At 47.5% G+C, this 27,889-nt stretch overlaps 1 protein-coding gene across 1 annotated transcript in view; it reads right to left on the bottom strand.

The window, feature by feature from the left end:
• The window catches only part of MASP1 (MBL associated serine protease 1), a 76,434-nt gene extending 49,681 nt beyond the window's left edge, over window positions 1-26,753 (bottom strand). Inside the window, 4 exon segments of the mRNA XM_051990469.1 lie at window positions 15,803-15,945; window positions 15,948-16,033; window positions 16,377-16,440; window positions 26,543-26,753. Coding sequence (XP_051846429.1) covers window positions 15,803-15,945; window positions 15,948-16,033; window positions 16,377-16,440; window positions 26,543-26,753 — 504 coding nt within the window.
• Window positions 26,754-27,889: the final 1,136 nt, after the last annotated feature.

Raw genomic sequence — 27,889 nt, 5'->3', positions numbered from 1 at the left:
CTGCTATGAGATGGCTCCAGAATCCCATCAGGACAAAATTTTCTAGATCTCCTCTATCAAAGACATGTCGATACAGTGAAAAGAACAATAAATTTGGAATCAGCTTTTCTGAATTCATATCTCCCCCTCCACAATATATTTACTCTTTGTTTGATTTTGGGAAACCTCTAAAGTTTTCTAAAGTCTCTTCTGACTTAAATTGTGGTCCTATCATTTTTGACCTCCTCCCTCTCTCTTTACTTTAATAATAAGTTTACATAATAACAACATTTATATGATGAATTTAGATTTTTAAAGAACTTTACAAATATTGCTTCATTTGAACCTTACAGCAATGTCGGGGAAGTAGATGCTATTATAACCCCCATTTTACAGATGAGGAAATTGATTCCGATAAAGATCATATAGTTAGCAAGTGTTTGAGGCAGAATTTGAACTCGGGACATCCTAACTCTTATGTCCAAAACTCTATCTTCTTATAGTCATTTATGAATCACTTGGGGGTAAACAATAATTTTAATGTGGTTTCATATTGCCACAGCAATGGTTTTGCATGTGTGGTTCTATTTATAGTAGGCTGATTCAGAAGGTCTGAGCTTGACTTGAAAAGGAACTGAGTCCTTAGCTTTGGATTATTTGAATTCCAGATTTTGCACCCTCCATCTTTCTTGGCTCTCTATTGTTGTGATTTTAATTCTTTGATTTGGAAATAAATGTTGACTTGAGTAAATGTACAAAAGTTGTACTTCAATGACTGGTAAAGATATTGTGATGCCTGTTGGGTGGGAGATTTCAATGATTATTTAAAGCTACATAGAAATAGAATCAATTTCACTTCAGTGCAAAGGAAAATAGGGTCAAAAATTATCAAGAACTGTTAAACTTTTGCTCTGAAATAGAAAGAAATCCTCAGAAAACAAGGACCTCCAGAGGGATCTGGAGGGATTGTCATCTCTCTAAAGTGTGACATTGGCTTCCTGAGGTTGGAACAACTGCAGGACCGATATAAAAATAGCACTGAGATGAAGAAAAATATTTGTCAAGAACTAGAAGACAGTCTCAAGGTCGAATGCTGAAGATTTGCAAAAGATAATTCCTACTTTTTCATGTAAGTCTCAACATAAACCATTGTCAGAAAAAGTCCAGATGATGCTGAAAGGGCATCTTTAGGAGAATATAAACCATCTAGGTCCTCAAAACTGTTTTGGAGATGTTTTACTTCTAGGGGGTTAGTAATCTTGCCTCTCCAATGGATTGCTGTTCTAAGAAGCTGTATTTTTCCAGAATTATAGAAATTCCAAAAGAGTGAGAAAATGCTATAGCATGACCATGCCATATGTCATAGAAAGTGAAGACATTTATCCAAGAGATGGAGAGGAACGTGATTCAATTGTTCAGGAACTTATTCGATTTCAACCCCACTGAATCATTCGTACCAGACTTCGAGAAAAATTGGCATTTCCTAATGAGTGATTAAGTATTTCTGTGCCACATTGTCAAGTCATGTAAAGCGAATGATGCAGAAAAGGGAGAGAAGGTTGAATAGCTGAAAGTTTTAAAGTATAAAAGCGATCATGTTTGCTGCCTAAGTTAAAAAAGGAATTATTTGAAAGTTTCCTTTAAAACCGGTGTACCACTGTAGAGGGTGATTGTGAGTCTGTTGTATCACCTCAGTAGAAAATAAAGTCCTGTGGGTTTGACATTTTTTGTGACGCCTTTGTGTAGAACAGTAGGCACACCATTGGTGCTTAATCAAGATTGGATTTTGATCTGAGTCATAGATTCGTGGGAACTTAAGAGTTGCAAAGGGTCTTCGCATCTAGCCTAAAACTTTGCTTTTGTAGATATGGAAACTGAAGGCTAGGGGAGTGAAGAGATTGCACAAGGTGACCCCCTCCCCTCAGACAAATAAGGACCATGGAGTTAGATCATCCTAACTCAGTTCCTTCTTCGGTAAAGCAGAGGGTATGGGGACGTCGCCTCTAGTTACTCTAGTCTTGTTGGGTGGAGAGTACTTTGTAAACCGTAGAAATGAGATGAATGTTAACCAAATACAAGCTACTCTTCCCATAATTGTCATTGTTCCCTGGGCTATTTTCTCTTATTATCCAGCTCCCTAATTGAATTTGGAGAACCGAAGTTGGCAGACATCCCCCCATCATTTTACTGGATCAAGAGGCCAGCGTGGCAACTGGCAAGTCTGCTGGCCTTGGGATCGGGGAGACCTTGGGGTTATTCCTGTTTCTGGATTTTATTGGCGGCGAGACTCTGGACAAGTCACTATCCTGACTATCAGTTAATCTGTAAAGTGGGCTACTCCTGCCTTTTATGTCTGCCTCCGAATCAGACATTGATACAGTAGGAACTTGTGGTGTGCACACTCACATACAAAGCTTCCCTGAACAACCGCTTCCTGCTCCTGTAATGTGTGTCTGAGTGTGTGTGTGAGTGTGAGTGTGTGTGTGTGTAAGTGTGTGTGTGAGGGTGTGTGAGTGAGTGCGTGTGTGTGTAAGTGTGTGTGTGAGGGTGTGAGTGTGAGTGCGTGTGTGTGTAAGTGTGTGTGTGAGGGTGTGAGTGTGAGTGCGTGTGTGTGTAAGTGTGTGTGTGAGGGTGTGTGAGTGAGTGTGAGTATGTGAGTGTAGTGTGTGAGTGTGTGTGTGAGAGATTGTGTGTGTGTGCAGATAGTGCTAGATTTCTTGTATTGTCAGTTTCACCTTCCCTGCTATGATTTTCACAGCCTGAACACTTGAGGACATAAATCTAATTTATGGAGAAAATCTGTTACTTATCTTGGGATTTTTGAAACTATTTTCTTTTCCCCTCTTCCTCTAGGAGCTCATCACTACTGCCCCTGAGCCTCTGCCCATGGGGGTCCCATCATCACTGCTTCCCCCCAGCCTCTGCCCATGGGGGTGCCATCATCACTGCTGTCCCTGAGCCTCTGCCCATGGGGGTCCCATCATCACTGCTGTCCCTGAGCCTCTGCCCATGGGGGTCCCATCATCACTGCTTCCCCCCAGCCTCTGCCCATGGGGGTGCCATCATCACTGCTGTCCCTGAGCCTCTGCCCATGGGGGTCCCATCATCACTGCTGTCCCTGAGCCTCTGCCCATGGGGGTCCCATCATCACTATTGTCCCTGAGCCTCTGCCCATGGGGGTCCCATCATCACTGCTGTCCCTGAGCCTCTGCCCATGGGGGTGCCATCATCACTATTGTCCCTGAGCCTCTGCCCATGGGGGTCCCATCATCAATACTGTCCCTGAGCCTCTGCCCATGGGGGTCCCATCATCACTGCTGTCCCTGAGCCTCTGCCCATGGGGGTCCCATCATCACTGCTGTCCCTGAGCCTCTGCCCATGGGGGTCCCATCATCACTACTGTCCCTGAGCCTCTGCCCATGGGGGTCCCATCATCACTACTGTCCCTGAGCCTCTGCCCATGGGGGTCCCATCATCACTGCTGTCCCTGAGCCTCTGCCCATGGGGGTCCCATCATCACTACTGTCCCTGAGCCTCTGCCCATGGGGGTCCCATCATCACTGCTGTCCCTGAGCCTCTGCCCATGGGGGTCCCATCATCACTGCTTCTGCTCCCCAACTGCTGCTTGCAGGGCTCAGCGAGCTCTGGTAGCCCAGGGGTCTCACACACAGCCCACTTGGGGCTCTGCAGAACTTTCCTTGGGAAGGGAGAGGGGAGAGGTCAGAGCTGTTTGGGGCACAGGCTGGTTTGGGAGGGTTTGGGGACAGTCTGAAGGACAGTCTCCGCTTTGCACCAACTCTAGGATAACGTTGGGCAGGCCGGGACAGCTCACGTTCAAATGGTGCAGCCCTCCCGGGGCCTCAGGGCAGCCGCTGTTTAACAGAGGAGTAAACCGAGGCTCAGAGGCATTGGGGACGTGATCAGGGTCGCCAGCAACTGAGCAGTGAGTGGTGAGAGACTCGCCATCGGCCGCCTCTTCGGATCTTAGTTTCCTGATCTGTAAGGGGGGACCCGGACTACTTTCTTAGTTTCCCTGAAACCATTGATGGAAAATACCGGACGAGCGGGAAAGATGGAACAGATAAAGTAACTCCTATCCTCCCCCCCCCCCCCACTGTCTCCCCAGGATTACAAAACACTTTCCTGGAAATAACTGATAAGAATCATATTACGATCCCAGCGTCTGGAGCACGTTCCTCTATCTTAGAGACGGAGAAAGTGGAGCAGTCGGCTGGGACTTGTTCCGTTACAGAGTTAGCGTGGGCTGGGCCCGGGAAGCAGAAGTGGCTCCTCAGAGCGCCGGCTCCCTCTCTCCTGGGGGAGGGGGATCCCTTTCTCCCCACTCCTCTCTGCCCTTGGGGCTCCTGGCTCCCAGTCACACCCCCGGCCGGGCTGCGGATGTGGTTTGCCGGCAGCAAGCTGCCTCCCAGCCCATTCCTGGGCCATGAGAGCAGCATCTGCCCTCCCCTTCCAAGCTCCCCGCCATTTGGCCACGTGCGCCATTGGAATGGATGAACCTGGAAGGCGAGTCTCTCCTAATCTGCCGGTACTGGAATGCTCAGACTCCCCACAGAATATATATTTATATTTATTTATATATATTATAGATACATTTATATTTATAAAATTTATATATGTGTATATATATAAATTTTATCTTTGTTATTTTTATTCTTTCAGTTTATCCATCCATCCATCCAGCCATCCATCCCTCTCTCTCTCTGTCTCCATCCATCCCTCTCTCTCTCTGTCTCCATCCATCCCTCTCCCTCTCTGTCTCCATCCATCCCTCTCCTCTCTGTCTCCATCCATCCCTCTCCCTCTCTGTCTCTCATCTATGTCATGCTGCCCTTTGACAAATAAATGATCTAGAAAGAGCCAGAAGCCAGAGATAACTTTAACCATGTTTTCACCTTTGCCTTAAAACTTTCCAAGGCTCCCTATTGCCTAATTCAATAAGTCTAGAATAAAGGCAATCTGTTGAGGGCCTAAACTGGCCTCCAAAGGCCAAGGAAGCAGGAGGACAGTGTGTTCTGAGATGGAAAAGCAGAGGGAGTGTTGTGGGGATATTGAGTCTCCTAACTGAACACGGGGTGTGTGGGGGAGAAGTCAACGAGGGAGGCTTGGGGAGCAGGTTGTGGAGGGGCTGTGGGCTGCAGACAGTCTCTGCTGACAGAGAGGAGGTCTAATTACGTGCTGGGGAGCTTCCTGAAGCACCGGGAGGAGTGTCAGGCGCGGGACTGGGAGAGGGCGGGAGGCTGGCACCCCCTTTCCCCTGGCCAAGTGGGGGAGCCAGGTGATGGTTCTCATCTGGCCCCAGGAGTCCAGCGAGGCGGTCCCGCCGAGCCCCTCCCGCATGGATCCCGGCCATCCCCTGTGCTCAGAGCAGACCACTCCTGGCCTGCAGATGTTCCTGGGCTCAGGGAGCCGAGGCCTGAAGGAAATCAGGCCACAGGCCACGGGAAGCGTCTGAACAAAGCAGGAACATCCCGCTCGGCTGGGGCCGGGGTCCTGCACTTTTTCATGTTCTCGGCGCTCACTGTCATCGGAGCTGTCATCAGCCCGGCTCGATCAGGGGAAGGCGGGCCGGCGAGCTTCCCTTCTGGGGCCCGGGGCCCCAGAGTCTCTGGAAGAGCCCGGGGGAGGGGAGAAGTCCCCCTGGAGCCCAGGGGAAGAGACCAAGCTGCCTGGAAGGGAGGTAGGGGAGCAGCAGTCAGGAGGCTTTCCCAGCTTGATTTGACAAAATGCTGCCTGAGTTTGGCTCCCAGAAATCCCTTCTCTTCTATGCTAATGTCAGAATCACCAAGAGGGGATGATAAAGGAGTAGAGAGGGGCCTCTTATCAATGTAGACAACCATAGGGGAGGAAATTCCCTCTCCCAGGGCAGATGGTGCCATCTCTGCAGTGTGTATTCTGGGAGTGGCAACTGCCTGGACCCTGATGGAGAAGTGACTCAGGTCCAGCCTAGGGAAATGGGATGTAAGTGGAGAATCCCACGTTCAAAGGAGACTTCAGGAGAAAAAGCTCCACAGACAACATCGTGGATGGTAGATGCCTCCAGAGCCTTTGGGAAGAAGTTAGGAATTGAGGAATACCCGACCAGGAGGATTAGGTTGATTTTTCCCAGTCCCAGGAGTCAGAGGGAGGAGGAGCATGGCACCGGGGACACTGGCTGGGAACCAGGAAAACTTGGCTTTGGCTCCCGCCTTGAGCACTCCCAAGCTATGAGACTCCAGACAAAGCAGCACGCCACACGCCTCAGTTTCCCCATCTTAGCTCAAAATCTGAGATCCTAAGTTCCGAAGGTCCAGCTGACTGTGAGGAAGCATTTCCTAACAAGGAGAGACTGTTAGAGATGCAGGGTAGAAGGGTCCCCCACTGCTGGAGCTGGACAATCCGCCCCGACTTGTTCCTTTGGAGGTCTTCAAGTAGAGCTTGGACATTTTCTCTTCTTGTTCCTCAGAGGGTTGACCCAGGGGACCCCCAAGCCCCTCACCCGCTCTGGGTTCTGTGACTGAGATCCTGCTGTTAGCCAGGAGGACATCCAGCTCTGACGATGGCGGCAGCCAAACCACACTCTCCTCAAATCACTGATCTCAGCCGGGCGATGACACCGAGGAATGTCTGTGGACCGGGCTGCTCCGTGGCCAAGTGTCCCGGCACGTGGCCATCTGGGTGACCGGACTCGACTGGGCAGAGCCAGGGAGGACGCCCCCTGCGGCTGGCCCATTGCTCTGGTCAGGTGGGGCATCCCGGGGAGCGCACGTGTCCGTGGGGTCTGCGGAGGAGAGGCCTTTGGTGCCCCGGACAGTCCAGCGGCTGGATCGATGGCTAGCCAAAGCAGCATCGGGGCTCGTCTAATGCCCCCCCAGCTGTCAGAGACACTTCAGCGGGAGTCAGCCCCCAGAAGGACATGGTGGAAGGGGAGCGTGTGCCCCAAAGAACAAACAGATGAGCTCCTATTCCAGTAGCATCTTGGATCCCAAAGGGATTCCTAGTTCTGGAGCGGAGAGCAGAGGACTGGAGCAGAGAGCCGAGGACTGGAGCGGTGCACAAGGCAGGAGAGCTGGAGTCGACTCCCGTCCCCAGCTCTCTCCAGCCTAGCCGGCCGGTGGCCAGTGGCCAGGAGAAGCACAGGTCTGAAAGGGGCATTCGGGGCTCCCTGAGACCCCATGCCCTCATCACCTCTGGCCTGGGCTTTTGGAAGAGCCTTTAACATCTCTCCCCTGACCCCCACAGCCACGCACATGGATAGTGGTTGTGTTGGCCCTCTAGGTCAATCCCATTCCTTTGTTTTTGAACACGAATTCTTCATGGCCATCACACCTTAAAGGACTTTTTTTTGCTGCCATTTCTCTCTTCCTTCTGTGGGTGTCTTTTCCCAGTAAGACACTGGATCTGGAAGCAGGAAGACCTGCGTGACCCTTTGGGTCACAGAATTTCTCTGACCTCAGTTTCCTCATCTGTGAACTGAGAGGGTTGGAAGTTCTTACTATGAATTCACAATCCCATGTGAGCTCCTTGAAGGGAGGAACTGTGTCATGTTCTCTTTTTGTATTTTTGGAGCCTAAAACCACATTGTGGGTAACAGATGCTCATTGAGTGGACTTTGACATGAAAACTCCTCCATCTGGCCTTTATGGCCTTGGACTAATTGAGACCCAACTCTTCCTTGGACCTTCATTCGCAAGACTTGACCTCTCTTCTCCATGCCTGGAACTCCCTCCTCATCTCTGACTGTAAATCTTTCTTTTCCTTTCAAGATCAGTCCCTGTGCCCCCTCTCCTACTTCCTTAGGGAGAGAAAAGGACTCTGGCCCATTATTGATCTATCTGATCCTAGGAGTAAGGATAGGAGGACTATCCCCAGTGTCTCTCTCTGTCCAGGACCCATCACCAAGTCTGTTCTTGCTCAAGATGCAGAAGGTTTTCTTTTCCTTTAAAGATCAGCCCCTGTGCCCCCTTTCTTACTTTCCTAGTGGGAGAGAAAAGGACTCTGGCCCATTATTGATCTATCTGATCCTAGGAGTAAGGATAGGAGGACTATCCCCAGTGTCTCTCTCTGTCCAGGACCCATCACCAAGTCTGTTCTTGCTCAAGATGCAGTAGGTTTTCTTTTCCTTTAAAGATCAGTCCCTGTGCCCCCTTTCTTACTTTCCTAGTGGGAGAGAAGAACACTGACTCATCTTTGATACATCTCATCATTGATTTATGTGGGTCTCGGAGTGAGGATGGGAGAGCCAAACCCCAGTGTCTCACTCTGTCCAGGACCCATTACCAAGTCTCTTCTTGCTACAAGATGCAGCTGCTGAGAGCAATGCTTTTATTGGCTTTGCTGACAGAGTGGGGGCTTAAAACACTTTCATCCTCAGCATCTTTGTCATCCCCACAGATGGAGAGGTGGGAACAGGGCGATAAGTGGTGAGTTTCTTGATTTGAAGACGGCTGAGAGTGCCAGCCTTCCTAAAACTTGGAAGGGAGCTCAGGGGCCACGGGACCCCTTCATCCGGACTCAGTTTCCCTCTGGTCACTCGCGATGACCGGCCGCCCAAGCTCCGTTTGGTGGATGGCCACCCTCACAGACCTCCCCGGGAGGGAGTATTCCTGACTTCCAGCCCAGGTTCTCCTGCCCGTCACATCGGCTCCTCCTAGCCCTACTTCTGGGCCCGAGCAGAACAGCCTAATCCCTCTTTCACAGCTTGAGCCAGTTCCAGGAAGAAACAGACAAATAAAAACAGCCCCACAAAGAGCCTCCGAGTTAGCCATAAATTATGCTAAGTCCCCGCTCTCCCGCTAATCCCATCCAAATCGAGCCGAGTCAACAAACATTTTTGAAGCAGCCTCTAACCCTAACCTTCCATATGCCTGGCGTCCGGCCAGGGCGAGGGAGCCAAAGAAAGGGAAAACTTAGACCCAAACCCAACCCAGCCCAACCAAACGAAGCCTGTCCCGCTGGCGAGAGCTCAGTCAATGGGTTTTTTATGAAGTGAATGCTGGGCGCAGGGATACACAAATCATAGACTGAGTCTTCCTCACTCCAAGTTTAGAACTCTGCAGGACTCAGTGAACCACACTGCCCCTGATGGCAGCAAGGATGGTCCCTTGCCTGGGAGAGCTCTTGTTCCGCATATATACCGAAAAGTATGTAGCAAGGTTGGATAGGAGGTGGAGGACTGAGCGGGATGCAAGAGAGATGGAGAAAAATGGGTTCTGGGAAAATCCCAGGGTGGAGAGGACACTTTAGGTGGCCTAGGCAGGAGCTGCTGAGGAAGACCAGGCAGAAGTGCCAGCTGAGCCATGGGTAGAAGGAAAGTGGATGAATATTTACCAGTCCCATGTCATAATGTCGTGTCACGATTGCATAGCATTTTATGGAAAATTTCAGTATTTGTCGACTTATATGAGCAAATGGATGAAGGACAAACCATTCATTAAACAATTACTTTAAGAGCTAAGTCCTGGGGTATTAAATGGGATAACAAGACCTCATGTTGCTGAATCTCCCCATAAATGGAGATCCCATAATTCCCATTTTACAGATGAAGAAATTAAAGTCCAATAAAGTTAAGTGATTTTCTCCCAAGTGCCAGGATGGAGACTCAAGTCAGAGAAGTGCAGAATTTTAGCAACTTCTGTGGTTAACTCGACTCATACCGACAAAAGGGTGCTCACCGAATACCCTGTTATTATCATGACACACTGTCTAGTGGAATTACTGACCAAAAGGTCCCTGATACAAATTGAAATGCAAGAACGCTGCTGGTTTTTAGATTCCATCTTTATGTTCTTCACCTCATCCTCTCCTCTGGTCTAGCTCCTTGCTCCTGTGTTGACTACTGGATCGGCTCATGGCTACAACTGGTTGACAGATGTGGTCAATTTTTCTGGGGAACCAAAGTCTGTAGCAATCTGGTGTTTGAATTTGATGGATAAGAAGTGAATAGAGGGTGGATCTCGTGGATATGAGGTACTGAATTAGAATTTAACTTCAGGGGTTTACTAGCTGTGAAAATAGGGAGAAGTCATTCTTTCCTCACCTGTTTACTCATCTCCCAAAGCAAGAGAATGTGTGTAAAGCCTCTGGTAAACCTTAAAGCATTTACTGCTGTTTTGTCAGTCACTAATTTAATTTACTCCCCCAGTGCTCCCTTCCCCATGCCCTACAGGTCACCCATCACTTACGGAGTTAGATACTATACATTGAACTTGTACATGAGCCGGGAGTAGGAGATGTTTTCTGCCCTTTGGAAACAATTTTGTTGTCATGCCGACGACCAACGATTCCAACAGACAGACAGATACCTTCCTTTTTCTCCTTTATTCAGACCAAACACAGAAAGAGCTTTACCTGCCAATGCACTTGGGCAGAAGGGAGACTGTCTGCCATCCTTCCTTTCCATCCTCCTTTTTTACTACAGATGTCTGCCTCCACATCATTTGAGTAAGGAAGGAACGACATTGTGCCCAAAGGCCAGTATTTTCCCCTCTCATCGACTTTTTCATACCTTTTCCCTGCTTCTGATAACTTTCAGTGAGGGAGAGGGGTTATAAGAACCCCTAAGCGGGGGGTCACATTTGCACTCATTCTGGGCCAGGATCTGGGCTGTTTGGAGTGTCCCATGTGGAAGGCTGACCTCCAGTCGATGAGACAGCACTTCTTACCCGAGAGGATTATTTTGCATGAAGGGAACAGATGAGAAAAATCCAGATGATCTCTGCTCACTCACATTCTCCATTTAGCATTTCCTGATGGGCTGAGGTCTCTGCTCCCCATCAAGCAAGAGGAGAAGGGAGGCTGAAGATCTAGAGCCTGTCCTTGAGGATGTTCACGAGAGGCTGGACCAAGGTGGATTCAGCTATTGCTCCCAGCATGGCGGAAGGGAAGGGGTGTACGATTCTGCTCAATCTGAGAATGTCAGAATGAGCTGAGTGTCCTCTCTCTGACGGTGAATTTTCCCTCATGGCTTTATCATTTACAAAGTCCATGGAACATTGGGTGGGTAAAGCTCTTTCTATGTTTGGCTTGAGGAAGGGGGAATAAGAAAGAGGTTTGTCTGAAGGAATTTTCCACCATTAGCCTGACAACAAAATTGTTTCAAGGAAGCAGTGTGGAATAGTTCCAAGCCAGAGTCAGAATCTGGAAACCTTGGATTCAAATCCCATGTCAGACATTGGTGGTTGTGCAATGCTGGGCAAATTGTTCAATCTCTGTGGCTCCGTTTCTTTCTCTGTAAAATGAAGGAGTTGACCCAGTGGCTTCTAAGATCCATCCCACCTTTAATTCTAGGATGCTTTTCTCACAATAACCTTCTGAATTTGGATACTGTAAATCTCTAGGTCTATTTTTGATTCAGACTTGTGATTTCATTGGTGTAGGGAATTCTCACTGAGGAAACGCCTTTCACCTACATAGACCAGAACTTCTGCTTATAATCTTAGAGAATTGCCCGGGAGACCTGGAGCCTTAGCAGTTTGTCCAGGATCGCACAGCTAGAATCTGTTGGTCAGGTTTGAAACCAGGCCTTCCTGATTCCAAGCCTGGCTTGCTGTTCACTCTACAAAGCTAAAGATGAGAAGGTCAAAACGGTTCAAAGATTTGCCAGCAACCATCTAGTTGATAAGTAGAAATACTATGCTTCTTATTATTCTAAAATCCATGAAAAGATCATGAAAAGATAGAGCTGTTTTCCATGTCATCCAATCCATTCCTCAATCAGTCAATCAATAAACAAAGACTTATCAATTTCCTGGGGACACATGTCAAAAATGAATCTATTTTGCTCCGATCTGCACCAATCTGATAAAAACCAACCCAATCAATGTTCTCTAATCAGACTACCAGTAGGGGCTTGATACATATGGAGGATGAATGGTTTGGTAGCTTCAGGGGGGCATTTATTTTTATAATGCTTACATTGCATAGTACCCTACCGGAGTCCCCCAGTAGGAATCTCGGACGGCATGTAATCTGGACCTGAATACAAACCTCCCAGTCTCCTGGATAGAACCTTCACATGGCCATCCAGCCTTTTTGTAAAGACTCCTACCGGGGAAGCCCATTATATATGAAGGTTTACATATGGTCGCAAGCCTGGTAGAATTAACAAGGAAGAAACTGTCAACAGGAGAGTAATTGATAACCCTCTGGACTTCAGGCTCATTCACCACGCTGGAGTTATACAATGTGATGATGAGAAGGAATCCTTTCAAGAAAGCCCTAGACACAGACTAAAAATCTCCTCTCTTAAATGAGGTTGTTTGCACATGGCACTGACTGAATCCAAAGAATAAGCACCATGGTCTCTCTGATTTCCCACTCGATGAAGGATCTAATCTTGCAGTTTCAAGTCCATCAGAATGAGCACAACCTAAATCCCAGAAATTTGTCTTAAAACTTGATGTTCTATATTGTAGTTAACTTACACTTTAACATATTTAACATGTATTGGTCAACCTGCCATCTGGGAGAAGGGTTGAGGGGAAGGAGGGGAAAAGTTGCAACTGTCAATGCTGAAAAATTATCCATACATGGAATAAGAAAAACTTGCTGCTCAGCCCTCAGGTCTTGCGCTAAGGCTAGGAATACAAAATCAGAAGGGAAATATTGTCTATCTCTAATTCCACTGGGGAGATACAATGCATGAGCGGACTGAATTTCCAGTAATGTCAGGAGGAAGAGCCAAGTTGAGCATCAGTCTCAAAAACTACTGGGGCACGAGTGTGGGGAGGTGGTGGAGAGGGTGTGGGTGGGAAATACATCACCGTAATTCATAATTCTCTGGAATTAAAGATCTGTCAAGTGGACAACAATCTCTGCTCGTCTTCAAGAGGCTGCCCATGTCACTTTGGAATCGGTCTAATTGTCAGGAAGGTGCCCCTGACCTTAAGCTTAAATTTATGTCTTTGATCTAATGTAATAAAATGAAATTTCCTAGGGGCAAAAGGAAAGGCTTATACTTGGATGCTTCTATTTGTGTCCTCAGGACTTAGCACAGTGTCAGAAACATCGTAAATGCTCAGTACGTTCTCTTTGTCTCTCTGTCTGTCTCTGTCCCTCTGTCTCTGTCAACTCTCTTTTCTGTTTGTCTTCTTTCATGATGTCTGTCTAAAAGCAGATGATAGCAAATCAAAACAAGGTTTCCTTTGAAGAAAACAATAGGGATCTGTGTGGCTGGGATGATTGTAGCCTAATTGTGTCTGAATTCAAAGGGATGGAATTCATCATGCTTGTAGTTTTCCTTTCAGCTTGGGATTCGATAATTTGGTGCAAAGTCCACTGGAGAGAGCACAGCTTGCTTCCCAGAATTTTGTTTGCCCGGCCCTCGCTGGGGAAAGCCACTAGTTAATCATCAGTACTTTCCTATAAGCCCTCCGTTCTCACTCGGAAATCGAAACTGGGAAATTGTTCGGGCCCCTTTCTGCCAACATCGAGATTCCATCATAAAGTCTCTAAGAGAAGGACTTGGGTTTTAGCTGGGTGGTCCAGAATCTACAAAGCTCTTGTAGGGCCTCTGGTTCTACCCTCTGCCATTGCCTGAGTCAATATAAAGTCACAAGTTGGAAGAGGTCCTCTTGTCATTCCTCACCCTGAAAGGATTCAGAACGGAAAAAGATCGAAAAAGGTGAAACAAGACATTCCTCTTGAGAGTGGGTTTGAGAAGTAACTCTGTAGCAGGAAGGTAGTGGATTTCTCTTTCTGCCTCTGCCTCTGCCTCTGTCTGTCTCTCTCCATTTTTCTCTATCTCTCTCCTATCTCCATCTCTCTCTGTTTCCATCTTTCCCTATCTCTCCTTCTCTCTTTGTCTCTTTCTCTCTCTGTCTCTGTCTCTCTGACTCTGTCTCTCTCTGTCTCTGTCCTATCTCCATCTCTCTCTGTCACTGTCTCTGTGTCTGTCTCTCTCTCTGAGTCTGTCTCTGTCTCCATCTTTCTCTTTCTCTCTTTGTCTCTCTCTTTGTCTCTGTCTCTGTCTCTCTGACTCTGTCTCTGTCTGTCTGTCTGCCCATCTCTGTCTTTTTCTTTCTCTCAACCTCAATTCACTTGGTTTAAACAGTATCATCTTTCAAAAAGACAAACACCCCTGGAAAGGCCAATGCACCCTCAGTTCTCCATACATTGTGTACATTATTTGATCTGCTTGTTTTCCCTCTGACCCTTGACAAGAGACCCACTCACTGAGCAAGTGGCGATTTGGTGAGGGAGTTTTGAAGAGGGCACGGATTACACTGTTAAGCAGGGTAGGCGGGAGAGGGGGAAGAGGCACTGCGGTTGGCTTGTCCTTGGCAACGGAAACCCTTGGACCATTCTTGTTAAGCCTTTACAACTGGGCGTCAAGGTGGTTCAGTGGCTAGAACACTGGGTCTAGAGTTCAGAAGATGAGTGTTCAAATTCAGCCTCAGACACTTTCTGGCTGTGACTTGGACAAATCGCTTCAAGTCTATTTGCACTGGTTTCCTTGTTTGTAAAATGAGCTTCACACCAGCACCTTCCTCACAGGTCTTTGTGAGGATCTGAGGTAATATTTGTGAAGCATTAAGCGCAGTGCTTGGCACATAGTAGGTGCTTAATAAAGGCTTATTCTCTTTCCCCTTTCTACCCGGACAGGACCTGTCAGGGCTTGGTGTCCATGGTCTGGTCTTTACCTGTCCCCATTCCTATGCTACCACAACCCAAAAAGGGCATTTGTGGAAAGTCCAGCTACCCATTATGGGCTTAAAAGTTTTTGTGGGCTCAACTAGGAAGCTGACTACCATTGTTGACATGGGAAAATGTTGTCCAAGTGCCAAATGTGCCATTTATGACAATGATTTGTTGAGTTCCAAGCAAGGTGAAGGCTGCCTCGATATTCAATTTGCCTAATACTTAGCAACCCACCCCCATCTTCCATCTGGTATTTAAGACTCAGATCGAAGGCCATCTCCTTCATAAAGCCTCCCCCGTGTTCTCTCCCCTCAACATCTCCCCCCTCCATTTGCCAGATGTTACAGATAGTTGTTTGTTTGCTTTATTGCTATTCCTTGAGTGTTGCAACCATATCTTATCCACCTTTGTCTTAGCACAATACTTTGGTCATAAAAGATGCTCAATAAATGAAGAAATGAGTGATTGAATGAATAAGAACCTTGAAGAACATGAAATATGTAGAGGGCTTTATAAGGCTAGAGGGACTGACTTTCTCTCTCTCTCTCTCTCTCTCTCTCTCTCTCTCTCTCTCTCTCTCTCTGTGTGTGTGTGTGTGTGTGTCTGTCTCTCTCAATCTCTCTGTGTCTCTGTCTCTCTTGTCTATGTCTCTCTCTCTGTCTCTCTGTCTGTCTCTCTCTGCATCTCTCTCTGTCTCTGTCTCTCTCTCTCATTCTAATGATCAATACTGGCTCATCCAGGTAGTGGCTACCTGACTAGACTTCAGCTGTAGGTCATGGAACTCCCTTCCCTGTGGGAATTGTCTGGCACACGTCCAGAGGCGCCACTTATAAAGACTTCCTTCCCTCTCAAGGGTAATAGAAGGCAATGGGATGATGCTGGAGAGTTTCTCCTCAGGGTCCAAAGCTCCAAATCTGTGAGATTATTTTATGATGAAGGCCACATTGGTCGTTGGCTTGGGAATATGAGTATATGTATTGCTTTTTCAAGGCTAAGAGGATATTCCAAAGGAAGAGGGAAAAGAGGAGAATTTAGTCCCTGCTTTGGGGCCGTCCCTAGAGAAACAAGGGATAAAATGAAGGGATTGCCAGAAGGGGAATGGGGGTAGATTGAGGAGACTGCAGAAGAGAGACCCCCTTCCCCCCTCCCCTGGTGTAAGGTGGGCAGGCGGCGGGAGGAGTCTCACCTTCACATAGTCGTATTCACAGAGGTAGGAGGATTCCAGGTCAAAGTGCATGAAGTACAGCTTGATCCTGAAGCCCTCGGGCACTGTGATGTTCCAGGTCACTTCCGAGTCACTGGGATAGGAATCGGGGAAGCTGGGCGACTGATCTCCCCAAACATGTCGTTCAGTTCCACAATGTTGGCGGAGGCTCTGGGCAGACACACGCACAGGGAGCAGCAGAGCAGGAAGGCCCTGGAAGACAGGGAGGGGCGCAGGGAGTCAGGGGCTTTCCCAGAGCACCTTGTCTGGAGAAGTGACGGAGAAAGGGAGCTTTGGGCTGACATTCAGGGGCTGGCTAGAGGGGGATTTGGGTTTGGGGTCATCATTGATCTGGGTCCAGAAAATAGGAATAAAAACCCACATCGATGATATGCAATAAGCTTAGGTCAGAAACCCTTCGATGCCAAGAGGAAACGTGGCGTGGCCAGTGCGAGACTCAGGATGATCTGAGTTCAGGTGCGAGGATTGGATGGCTACCTGTGGACTGTGGGACCTTGGGCAAGTCGGGCCTTTCAGCCCTGCAGGCGATTCTTACAACTCCAGGTTATAGGGCACAGTCTGACAGGCATCGGGAGGGAAATCCTCAAGGAGACCTCCCTCTGTCAAGAAAGACACAGGCACAAAAGCCAAAAATAAAACGACTAACAAGGTCAGAAGGGCCGGATTATTGTCCCCAGCCGAGCACACCGAGCCTCTGGGAGGTTGGCTGCCTTGCTGGTGATACGGCCCCTCAGGGGCAGTGGCCCGGGCCTCTGACCCTCCGTTCTCCCCTCCCCTCCTGTCCTAAGCCATCCTGCTGCTCTCCCTGCCCCTCTCAGGGTGCTTCTCTTCTCTTGTCTGGCTTGGGGTCAGATTAGTTTCACAGTATTTTGCAAATTTGACAATTGCAAAGAACTCCAGACTTTTCTGAGTTGATGCTTTGGGGAGTCTGTGCCCGTGTATGGGAGGAGAAGCATCTACTCGGATGAGCTGGGCCAGTTTTTCCTTCAAAGGCAACGATGCTGATCTGGGCCAGGATATTAAGGCTGGAGCCATTGAGGAAGTTCTGGTGACTCCTGGTTAAGGAGCTTTCCCTGATGGTGTGAAACAAGCTTCCTTTCCTTTTGATAATTGTTAAATGGTCATGAGCCTCAAGCCTGACTTGGATAACTCTGTGTGTGTGTGTGTGTGTGTGTGTGTGTGTGTGTGTGTGTGTGTGTGTGTGTGTAGTGTGTAAGAGTATGAGTGTATGTGTGAGTGTGAGTATGAGTGTGCGTATGTGAGTGTGAGTATGAGTGTGTGTGTGAGTATGAGTGTGTGTGCATGTGCATGTGTGTTGAGCTGAGTTACTTCTCAGAAGGCATATGCCAGATATCTTCTAATAACCGAAGGTTTGTTATAAGGGAGCAGGATCAGCTTAAGTCTTCTTGGCCCCAGGAGGCAGAGCTGAGCAATGAGGAGGAGCTGCAAAAGGTCGGATTTCAGCAGGGTGTCCTCATTGGGGCAGATCACCAAGGGGAGGGGCTGCATTGGGGGGTCCTGGCTGAGAGAGAGACCCGGAGGCTTTCGGACAAAGGCTGGCTGATCGGGCTGGGGATGATCCAGAAGGGATTCCCTTTGGGTTGGGTTTGACTGTCTGAAGAGGTGACTCTGTGAGGTCCCCATAACAAAGGCTCTTCATCCGGGGAACTTTTTTTTTTTTTTTTAATCAGCTGTGCTCATTCTAGAGTTCACTAGTCCAAGGGATAAACTGAGAGCTGAAGGGAAGGAGCCCCGATCTTGACTGACAATGGGGATACAGGGGACACTTCTGAGTGCCCAGAAAATGATCCTCATTTTGATTTTTCTTCTTCTCTGCCTTTGAAAAAACTGCTCTCCATGTCTGGAGGGCAATTCTTCCTCATTTCTTTTTTCAGAATCTCTGGCTTCCATCTAAATACAATTCAGATGCTCCTTCTTCTACTAACCTTTCTCGATGTTCCCTTCCCACCAACAGTTTTATTCATCTTAAACTTCTTTTTCAGTCAGTCTCTAGTTGCTGTTGGGTTGCACGATGGATAGAATGTTGGGCCTGGAGTCAGGAAGACTCCTCTTCCAGTCAGTTGCTAGCTTTGTGATCCTAAGCAAGTTATTTAACCCTGTTTGCCTCAGTTTCCTCATCTGTAAAATGAGCTAGAAAATGATATAACAAACTATTCTAGTATTTTTGCCAAGGAAACCTCAAATGGGATCACAAAAATTAAGATGCAACTGAAAAAACGACTGAACAGTAGCAACTGATAAATGGTCAAAGGATTTGAAAAGACAGTTTTCCAGAGAAGTCAAAGCTATATATAATCATATGAAAATACTGTAAATCACTATACACTAGAAAAAGCAAATTAAAATAACCCTGAGGTACCATCTAACTCCTATCATTGGTTAACACGAAAGAAAAGGAAAATGACAAATTCTGGAGGAGATGTGGAAAATTAGGTACACTAATGCATTGTTGGTGGAGTTGTGAACTGGTTCTACTGTTCTGAAGAATAATTTGGAATTATGTCCACAGGGCTATAAAACGGTACACACTCTTTGACTCAACAGTACCACTAGTAGGACTGTATCTCAATGAGACCAAAGTAAAGGGAAAAGGATCCATATCTACCAAAATATTTGTAACAGCTCTTTTCATGGTGGCAAAGAATTGAAAATTGAGGGGAGAATGACTGAACAAGTTGTGGTGTATGATTTTGATGGAATTCTGTTGTTCTATAAGAAATGGGGAAGAGGATGATTTCAAAAAAACACCTGGGAAGACTTGTACGAGCCGATGCAAAGTAAAGTGAATAAAAGTAGAAAAACCTTGCACAACCAACCACACTGCAATGATGATGAATTTGAAAGACTCAGCCAATTCCAAAAGGACTCCAAAGGACTCATGATCAAAAATCCTATCCACCTCCGGAGAAAGAACTGATGAACTAAGTGCAGATTGAAGCATATTTTTTCACTTTCTTTTTTTTTTGCAGCATAGTTAATATGGAAATATATTTTGCATGACTTCACATGTATAATGGATATCATATTGCTTGCCTTCTCAATGCATGGAGGAAGAATGGGTGGGAGGGACAGAATTTGGAATTCAAAATAAAAAAAGTTAAAAAAAAAAAGAAAAACGATAGTTGAATTGCTTTAATTAATGTCCGATTTTTGGCCAAATAAATAAAAATGATGTAAAGATAAAAGCATTTTTAAAAAATAAATTTTTTATTATTTTGCATTATATTTCTGCACATCCATATTATAACTGTCAGGAGAATGGAAGCTCCTTGAAGATGGGGAGATTTTCTCTTTGCATTTGTAGCTCCAGTGCCTGGCACGGTGCATTGTATACAGTAAATGCTTAACACATATTTTAGGAATTGAGTTTTAGGGGAGAAGATGATAAGGGTGACATTTGACCAGTAAGTCAGTCTCCAAGAGAGGTAACACGATAGGTTAGAAAGGACAATGACTTTGATTCAAATCTTTCCTGTTCTTACTTGTATAACTTATAAGGTGACGGACGGGGCTAGATTAGTTGACTTCTTAGGGCCCTTCCAGGTCTAGAATTATGATCCCTAATGATATCATAGAATGTCAATAATTTAGAGCACATCTTTGAGAGAGGATTCTGGAGGAACAGAGGAAGGAAGTTACATGTCTGTCTGGCTATGGTCCCAGAACTTTTAACTTGTGATTCCAAGGACTGTGCTCCAGCCTCTTGTCCAAATCATAAGCAACATTCTGGTGTTACTTCTTCATCTCCTACAACATTTAGAAAAAACTCAGTATTTGGACTTTGTGGTAATAATAGATAATAATATATAATGTTTTCAAATTTGCAAAGCATCTCATTTGAGATTCCCAACAAACTTGATGGATACTAAAAGATATTGATCCACATTTTACAGAGGATGAGACAGAGTAAGTAACTTTCCCAGGACCACACAATCAGGTAGAGGTGGAATTTGAACTCAGGTCTTCGTGACTCCAAGGCCACATTGCCTTTGATGACCCATAATAGGAGCCCTTTTGTGGATGAATCCTTCCTCACTGTCTGTCCTACATACTGGTTTGGCTCAAGGATCAGCCTTGCCTCACTATCGTGACCCAAATTGCACAGGGTCGAAAGGTCCATTTTTTCCATTGCTCTTTTCCCAAGCCGTGTCATCAGGACTTTGGTTTCCCCAGCCCATTTTGGTGGGGTGGGTGGGAAGACATCGATTCACATGACATTCCGTTTTCCCCGGCTCTATATCCTCGTCATGGTTTAAAGAGTTCCAAGTCGATGCCCCCTTCGCTATAAGACAAGCCACGGTGCACACTTTGAAAATTGCTTTAAGCTGCAAAGGAGGATTGTAAATGCCAACAGTAATTCACCACCAGCCTTCTCTTTCCCTGTCCTCAAATGTCTGAGCTTATTAGTCAAGGCATTGTCTATCCAGCCTCCAGCAGCTGCTCTCTATTAGCAAGGAGAAAATCCAACCAGAGTCGTTGGAGAGAATGATAGGGTCACAGTCTGATACCCCGGGCACCATCTTTTTCCTTGGAAGAGAGCATTTCTCTGCGATTGGGATGAATTGGGGAGGTGAGGTACAAAATCCCCCTCCTTCTTATTCCCAAGAAAGGTGACATCAGCCATTAGCAAAATAAGGGGGAGGGACAGAAAAACCAGGGTTTCATTCTCATACTCACAATTTTTACATTTATGGTAGTTTTTACTCAGTCACTTAACCTTGGTTTCCTTACCGACAACGTTTGATTTTTTTATAGGATGATATTATGATGACATAGGATGATAATATACTATTAAGCCAGAAACATTTATTAAAGGCCTACTATGTGCCAGGCACTGTGCTGGGTGCTAGGGCTTCAGAGACAAAAATGAAACCCTACTCTGGAGGAGCTTCCGTTCTTACGGGAGGAGATAATCTATGCTTCTGTATGCATACCTTACTCACCAAAGCAGATACAAGATAACCTGGAGAGGAAGCTAAAGCAATGGTGGGGCCCCAGAAAAACCTCAGGTAGAAGCTAAAACAGAGGGTCATGTAAAGCACCCCACCAAGATGGGCTGGGGAAACCAAAGTCCTGATGACATGACTTGGAAAAAGTAGACCTTTCAACCATGTTCAGGATTTGAACTCGCCTTCTAGATCATACTCTATTCAGTGCACTACCTAGCTGCTGGATTGTCACACAGGTAACCTACTCTGTGCAGAAGCCAGGAACCCAGACCTGCCACACCCTCTCTGTCATCTAACTGTTGGCTTGGTCTGACGTCTGTTTTGTCTGAAGTGTTTTGCTTTTCATTTGGTTTTAGATTACATATATAGACCACTGTTTATCCCAATCAAGTCAAATCAATTCAATAAGCACTTATTAGACACCTATCACATACAAGGTATGTTGCTTGTCTCTTGCTGTACAAAGACTAAAACAAAAAGTTCCTGTCTTTGAGGTGCTTAACTTTTGTTTATTTTTATGTATTAAAACAGATTCATCCAATAGAAAAGTCAGAGGGTCAGACTTTTGGCTCCCCTTTGTGATTCCAATGGGGTTAAATCTAGAAAAGTTAAATTAACTTAAGGAGCACAATTCTTCCAGTTAGTACCCTCAGCTAAAGGGTTGTGGCCTCCCACGGAGGCATCCTGGGACTTGGGACAGGATTTCTGGACCTAGAATCAGAAACATCTGCGTTCAGATCCTGACTTTGCCGCAGCTACTTGCACAAACAGGCTAACTCAGAGGTAACCAATCGATCAAAAAACATTTATCATGCACTTACTGTGTACTGTTCTAGGCAAAAGATACAAAACCTCCTAATATCATGGGGAGAGAAATATGCACACATATTTAAAAGCCAAGCTATAGACAAGATAAAGAGGAAAAAATTAACAAAAGGAAGGCACTGGAATTAATAGGGCCAGGGAAGGATTCCTGTAGTTGGGACCTAGAGGAAGCCCAGGAAGTCAGTGGTCAGAGATGAGGAGAATTCTAGGCATGGGGGGACAGTGAGAAAGAATGCCCGGCAGCATCAAAAAGCTAAAATGGGAGGATCACTGGGGTCTGGGAAGCTAGCTTCGCCTCTGAGATTTCTGGGTAAAATCTTTATGCCTCAGTTTCCTTAACTATCAACCAAAGAAGTTAGACCAGAAATCCTTGAGCCCCTTTCAGCCTGAGCTCTAGGGTTTGAGGTTCTGAGCCTTAGCTTCCCTATATGTAAACTGTGGTGAGGAAAGCACCTCATAAACCTAAATGGCTTTCAACTGAACCAACCTCTGCGACTTTAGGCTGAAAACCAGTGTTGATCTGCATCGGTAGAGGGACTAATTTTCCTGGGAGGTCCAAATGCCAATAAAGTGTTTTTTTTAAAGTGATGGATCTGTCCATGCTGAACTTAGCTGCAGTGAAGGAGGAATTGACTGATCCAAGCACTGTAGAATATTATATACCCCAGATTGGGATGGGGAGCTTCTGGAAGGGCCCCAGAAATTTGGATAGGGAGCTTCTGGGAGGGTCCCACAGATTAGGATGGGGAGCTTCTGGGAGGGTCCCACAGATTAGGATGGGGAGCTTCTGGGAGGGTCCTACAGATTAGGATGGGGAGCTTCTGAGAGAGTCCCACAGAATAAGATGGGGAGCTTCTGGGAGGGTCCCATAGATTGAGATGGGAGCTTCTGGGAGAGTCCCACAGAATAGGATGGGGAGCTTCTGGGAGGGTCCCAGAGATTTGGATGGGGAGCTTCACCACATGTTGCTGACTTCTCTACAATTTATTATCTTAGAGGGTCTAGACAAGCATTGAGAGAGCACATGGCACCTACCCTGCATGTATCCACTGTGGTGTTCCTGGCTCTGAGCGTGCTCCCAATTCCCTTAGAGTCTCTTTGTGGATAATACCTCCCAATGACATGGATTGCAAAGGATCTGCCCAAGTTTTATCATTGGAACCCCCTACCTCGGTAAGAGAATTGCTACAGCCATTATCAGGGAAGCAGAAGGTCGTAAAGACTCAGTTTTTGTGACCTTGGGCCAGTCACTCATGCTCCCTTGTGCCTCAGCTTCCTTTTCTGTAAAATGAGGGTGTTGGCCCAGGTCTGCTCCAGATATAAATTGACAATCCTAACTGTCTTTCTCTGTCTTCAGTTTCTTAGTTGCTAAGAGGAGGGAACCGGGAAGAGACAACTTCCTTCTAGTTCTGATTCTTTGATCGCTCTTTTAGCAACACGGAAGCTGAAGCTGAGAGAAGGGTTTGCTTCGGATCCCGGTCAGTGCCGGGAATGGGACTGGAACCCAGCAAGACCAAGGTCATTCCAGCTCTAGTCCTCTGCCCTCTAACGCCTTTCCCAATCGAAAGGAAAATCAGCTGGGGAGAGGGGAGGGACGGGAATGTTTGGGGGGGGGTTGCCCCATCTGCGAAATTTGGGGGGTTTAGGGGTAGTTGTCAAAGCAGCCCCCCAAACTTATTAGAAAAATCCCGAGGGTGCTTAAGTTATGAGCTGGGAGATTTCTTGGAGTGCCTCTAACTGGAGCGCAGGTCGGCTCGGGGGAGAGGAAGGCTCAGCGCCCGCCAGAGCCGTTAGCTTTAGCCCAAGGTCAGGAAAGCAGCCTGGAAGTTTCTGCTCTTTTTTGGGGGTCCCGGTGCCTGTCCCCGTGCTCTGGGCATCTTCCGCTAAAAAGGCTCAGGCTATATTTGCCCGATTCCAGTTGTTTGGGCTGTGACTTATAGGGGACTTTATGTACCATAGTGACAGGTTTTATTTATTCAAATTGAGGTTTAACTGGCAAACTTCTGAAGGATTGGGAAACCGCAAGAGCCTGGCACTGGGGAAATGGACTTTTCTGTTCCAAACAAATAAACACCCAACACACACACGGAGCAACAGGCAGCCCCCTCCCCTGGCTCCCCCCACTCCAGCACTGCTGAGAAAGGCAAATTTCTGCTTATTTCAGAGGAGGAAGCAAGCACAGATCCCAGCTGAGAGAGGAGAAGGCACCTTCTAAAGGCAGCAGCCAGAGTTAGCTGGAAGGGCAGTGTGTGTGTGTGTGTGTGTGTGTGTGTGTGTGTGTGTGTGTGTATGTGTGTGTGTGTGTGTGTATGTGGGTTTAGTCAGAGCTTGGGGCTTCCAAGAGGGAGCCCCGCAAAAGTGGCCAGTGGAAAGTTGCAGCTTTCCCAATAGCACCATTCCAGCAACCAGCAGAGGGACAGCCCAGCCAGCCCAGTGCATGGGAGAGCCCGGCCAGCCCGCTCGGCGTGGGGAGAGGGAGAGCCTCCCTGGACAGTGGAGACGGCCGGTCAGAGGGGCCCCTCCGGCCAGCCCTGGACACTCTGCGATCTTGTCCCTGAGGGGAGAGGGGATTACTCTCCCCACCCTAGCAGCTCTGGGGACCCCTGGCACTCACCTCATGTTTCTGCCTGGCTGCTCTTGGGAGCTTTAGAGTCCACCCCCTGCTTTATTTTTGCAGGATCTCTCTCCCGGTGTCAGTTCTGGGACTGGCTCTCCTGGGCTCCACTCTTTGTCTTATCTTTGTTCTGAGAGCCCTGTGTGTGTCTGGGGAGTTGGCTGGCATTCTCCATTCAGGTCACGCCTTCTCCTGCCTGCAACAGACCTCTCTCTCTCTCTCTCTCTCTCTCTCTCTCTCTCTCTCTCTCTCTCTCTCTCTCTCTCTCTCTCTCTCTCTCTCTCTCTCTCTCTCTCTCTCCTTCTCTCTCCTCTCTCTCTCCCCCTTTCTCTCCTCTCCCTCTCTCCTCTCTCCTCTCTCTCCTCTCTCCTCTCTCTCCTCTCTCCTCTCTCCCCCACTCTCCTTTCTCCTCTCCCCCACTCTTCTCTCTCTCTTTCCTCTTTCTCCCTCTCTTCTCTCTCTCACTCCTTTCTCTTTTTTCTCTGTTTCTGTCTGTCTCTCTCTCCTCCCCCTCCCTCCCTCTCTCCCTTCTCCTCTCTTTTTCCACCTCTCCTCCTGTGTCTCTCTAATGGCTCTGGTCTCCTCTCCTTTCTCTGTCTCCCCCTTTCTCCCCCCTCTCTGTCTCTTTCTCTTTTCTCCTCCTCCTTCTCCACTCCCTCTCCTTTTCCCTTTCTCTTTCCCTCTCCTTTTCTACTCTCCTGCCTGCTTTTCTCTCCCTCTCACCCTGCTTTTCTGTCTCTTTAGTTTTCCTGTCTGCCCCTCCTATCCCTTTTTGCTCCTTCTCCCTTTGTCTCCATGTCTTTCTGTCCTTTCTAGCTCTCTGATTTTTTTTCTGTCTCCCTTTCCAGATGGCCAGAATTGCTTACCCACAGGACACGCTCAAAGACGAACCAAAACAATAATAAAACACACCAAAGGAAAAACACCATTTATTAGAAAAGAACAAGTTGAGGAGAAAATTCTTCCCTGCTCACGTGGGAAGGCACCTCTGGCCAGACACCGAGTCCTTAGCCTGATTCCTCTCCAGTGAGAATACCAACAACTATAGGTTTCCTATGAATGGGAACCTTGACAAGGAACTCCAGGCAGGATGGGCCCCTTCCATTACACAGTTGGTCTTTCTCACTTGAAAGTAAAACTTTTTCAGTTGTTTTCCCCACTTCCTTGCAAATTGTGTCAATGTCCAGGGAGCTAATTTACTCCAGAGAGAACCTAGTGAATCCCAGAGACCTCACTCAGCAGGGTGTGTCTGCAGAAATGTACATGTCCATATGGACATATGGATTCTGGGAAAATGTGACCCAGAATCCAGGAAGAATTTCTGATTCATCCTTTTCCCTCGTTCTGTGTCAACTTTGGCTTAAAGAGCAATGCACAGCTAGGAAGGATCTGGGTGCTCCACGCACGGAGCTCACATGCTTTTGGGGCTTGCAAAGCCCTCACAAGCCTCGTCTCATGTGAGCATCAACACCCTGTGGGACGTATGTTCTGCCTCTCCCCAAACTTTTATACGTAGCACCATATGTTCCCCAGGAGAAATGGAAATTCCCTCTGGGAAAAAGTTTTGTTTTGCCTTTGACTACTCAGTCCTGTTACAGCTGCCACTGAATTAATGTTTGTCAATTGATTGCTTAATCAATGTGACACTTGTGGAAACTGAGGCTTGATGAGTTTCATTCATCCAATAGCACACATCATTAGTGGCACAGGTGGTGTTGGAAGCGAAGTCTTCCTCACCCCAAGCACATAACTCCCTCCAATGGATAACACCTGGGATCAGGAATTTAGAGCTAGAAGGCACCTTCCAGGCCGTCTGGTCTCACCCTGTGATTTAAAATCAAGCAAACTGAGGACCAGAAGTTAAGAGACTTGCAAAGGCCATGACAGAAAGGGATTTTGGACCCAGCTCCTCTGACTTCAAATTCAGCATCGTTCTCTGTGATAGGTTTGACATCCCTTTGGACCAATACCAACCTTCTGGAGGTTGTCGCCTCTCTCAGCATCTCTTTTCTGTCTCTCTCTCTCTCTCTCTCTGTGTGTCTGTCTCTCTGTCCCTGTCTCTCTGTCTCTGTGTCTGTCTCTCTGTCTCTGTGTCTCTGTGTCTCTCCTCTGTCTTTGTCTCTGTCTCTCCTCTTTCTCTCTCTCTCTCTCTCTCTCTCTCTCTCTCTCTCTCTCTCTCTCTCTCTCTCTCTCCTTTCTCTCTTTCTGTCTCTGTCTCTCTTCCCTCTCCCTCCCTCTCTCTCTGGCTCTCTCCCTTTCCCCCTCCCTCTCTTCCTCTGTCTGTGTCTCCACTTTCAATAGCCTGTCTTGCCAGCCAGGGTGTGATGGAGTGGGAACCACCCACTTTGTGGGTACGAATGGAAGGGATGAGAGAAGAGCCCGGGTTCGGGCTTGGCAAACGGAGACTTTCTGTTCCAAGCACAAGGCAAAGCGCTTTGAGCGTCTCATTAGGAGACTCAAAGGGCTTCTCCGACATCAAATGCCTCTCCCGGAACATGCTCATGATTTCAGCGCAAATGAATCAGGGACACATGGATTCGATTTCCCTCGGAACACACGAGGGGTTTCCAGAACGCAGGCGAACGGGGCCCGGTACAGCTGGCGGAGGCAGCGTCCGGCCCAGTGGAGCCGCGCGCCGGCCTCAGCCTGCAGCCGAGCTCGCTCTTCCCGGGCGTGGAAGGGGATGCCCACAGCCCGAGCTACCCGGCCGGAGCGCGGCTCTGGTGGCCGCCAGCCTCTCCCTGAAAAATCTCAGCCACAAACGGGGGCTCCGAGGGCAGCTTTCCATCGGGGGCTCCGCGGGGCCGCCCAGGCGCTCTGGAAAGCTGTGGAAATCTGGTTTCCAGAAGTGCCTTCTGCCCACGGGGCGCAGCTCCGCTGGGTGCTTCTGTGGGGCTTTGCGTGGCTCGGGTGACGTCTGCACGACAAGGGGACGAGAGGCTTCCTGGGGGACGGATCTCCCTCTGTGACGTCACCTGGGTCTTTCGTAAGGATGGTGTCATAAGCGAGGATCGTTGCGGAGCGCAATTGGGAGGCAGCTCTCCTTCAGGTGTGACTGAGCAAACGGTTTGCCTTTCTGGGTCTACGTCTCTTTATACGTAAAATTAGAAATTTGCAGTAGAACTTCAACCGACCAACCAACCAACAATCAAGCAAGCAACCAAGCGTTTATTAAACACCGACGACTTCGGGGACTGAGCCAGGTGCCCGGGATGCGAAGAAAAAAGCCTTGAAATAACCTTTGCTCTCTGGGAGCCTTCGCTCTTCTAACCCAATGTGATGTCATTGTCTTGTACAGTTAAAGTAACTAAAGTCCGTGACTTTCAAGTGGTTTTCCCAAGCTCATAGGAGACGACGAACTGCAGAGACGCATTTCGAACCCATGGCCTCAGCTGCCAAAACCACCGCTCTTTTCGCTGGAGTACCTTAAATCCTTCATCCGTCTCTAAATCCCAGGATCCACGGATGAGCCAGAGCTTCTTCGCTGGCCCATCATTCCGTCTGTAATTATCATTACTGTTCTTGAAACTCACGCCTCAGAGTCAATCAGAAAAAAAGGGTTTGTTTAGGAAAATATCATTAAGAGAGGCTCAAATTTGAGGACAAATGTTTTATATGATTACTTAGGAGACTGCATAT

Source organism: Antechinus flavipes, chromosome 3, assembly GCF_016432865.1.
Source record: "Antechinus flavipes isolate AdamAnt ecotype Samford, QLD, Australia chromosome 3, AdamAnt_v2, whole genome shotgun sequence".
Lineage (NCBI taxonomy): Eukaryota > Metazoa > Chordata > Mammalia > Dasyuromorphia > Dasyuridae > Antechinus > Antechinus flavipes.
This window is presented reverse-complemented; position numbering and strand designations above follow the sequence as displayed.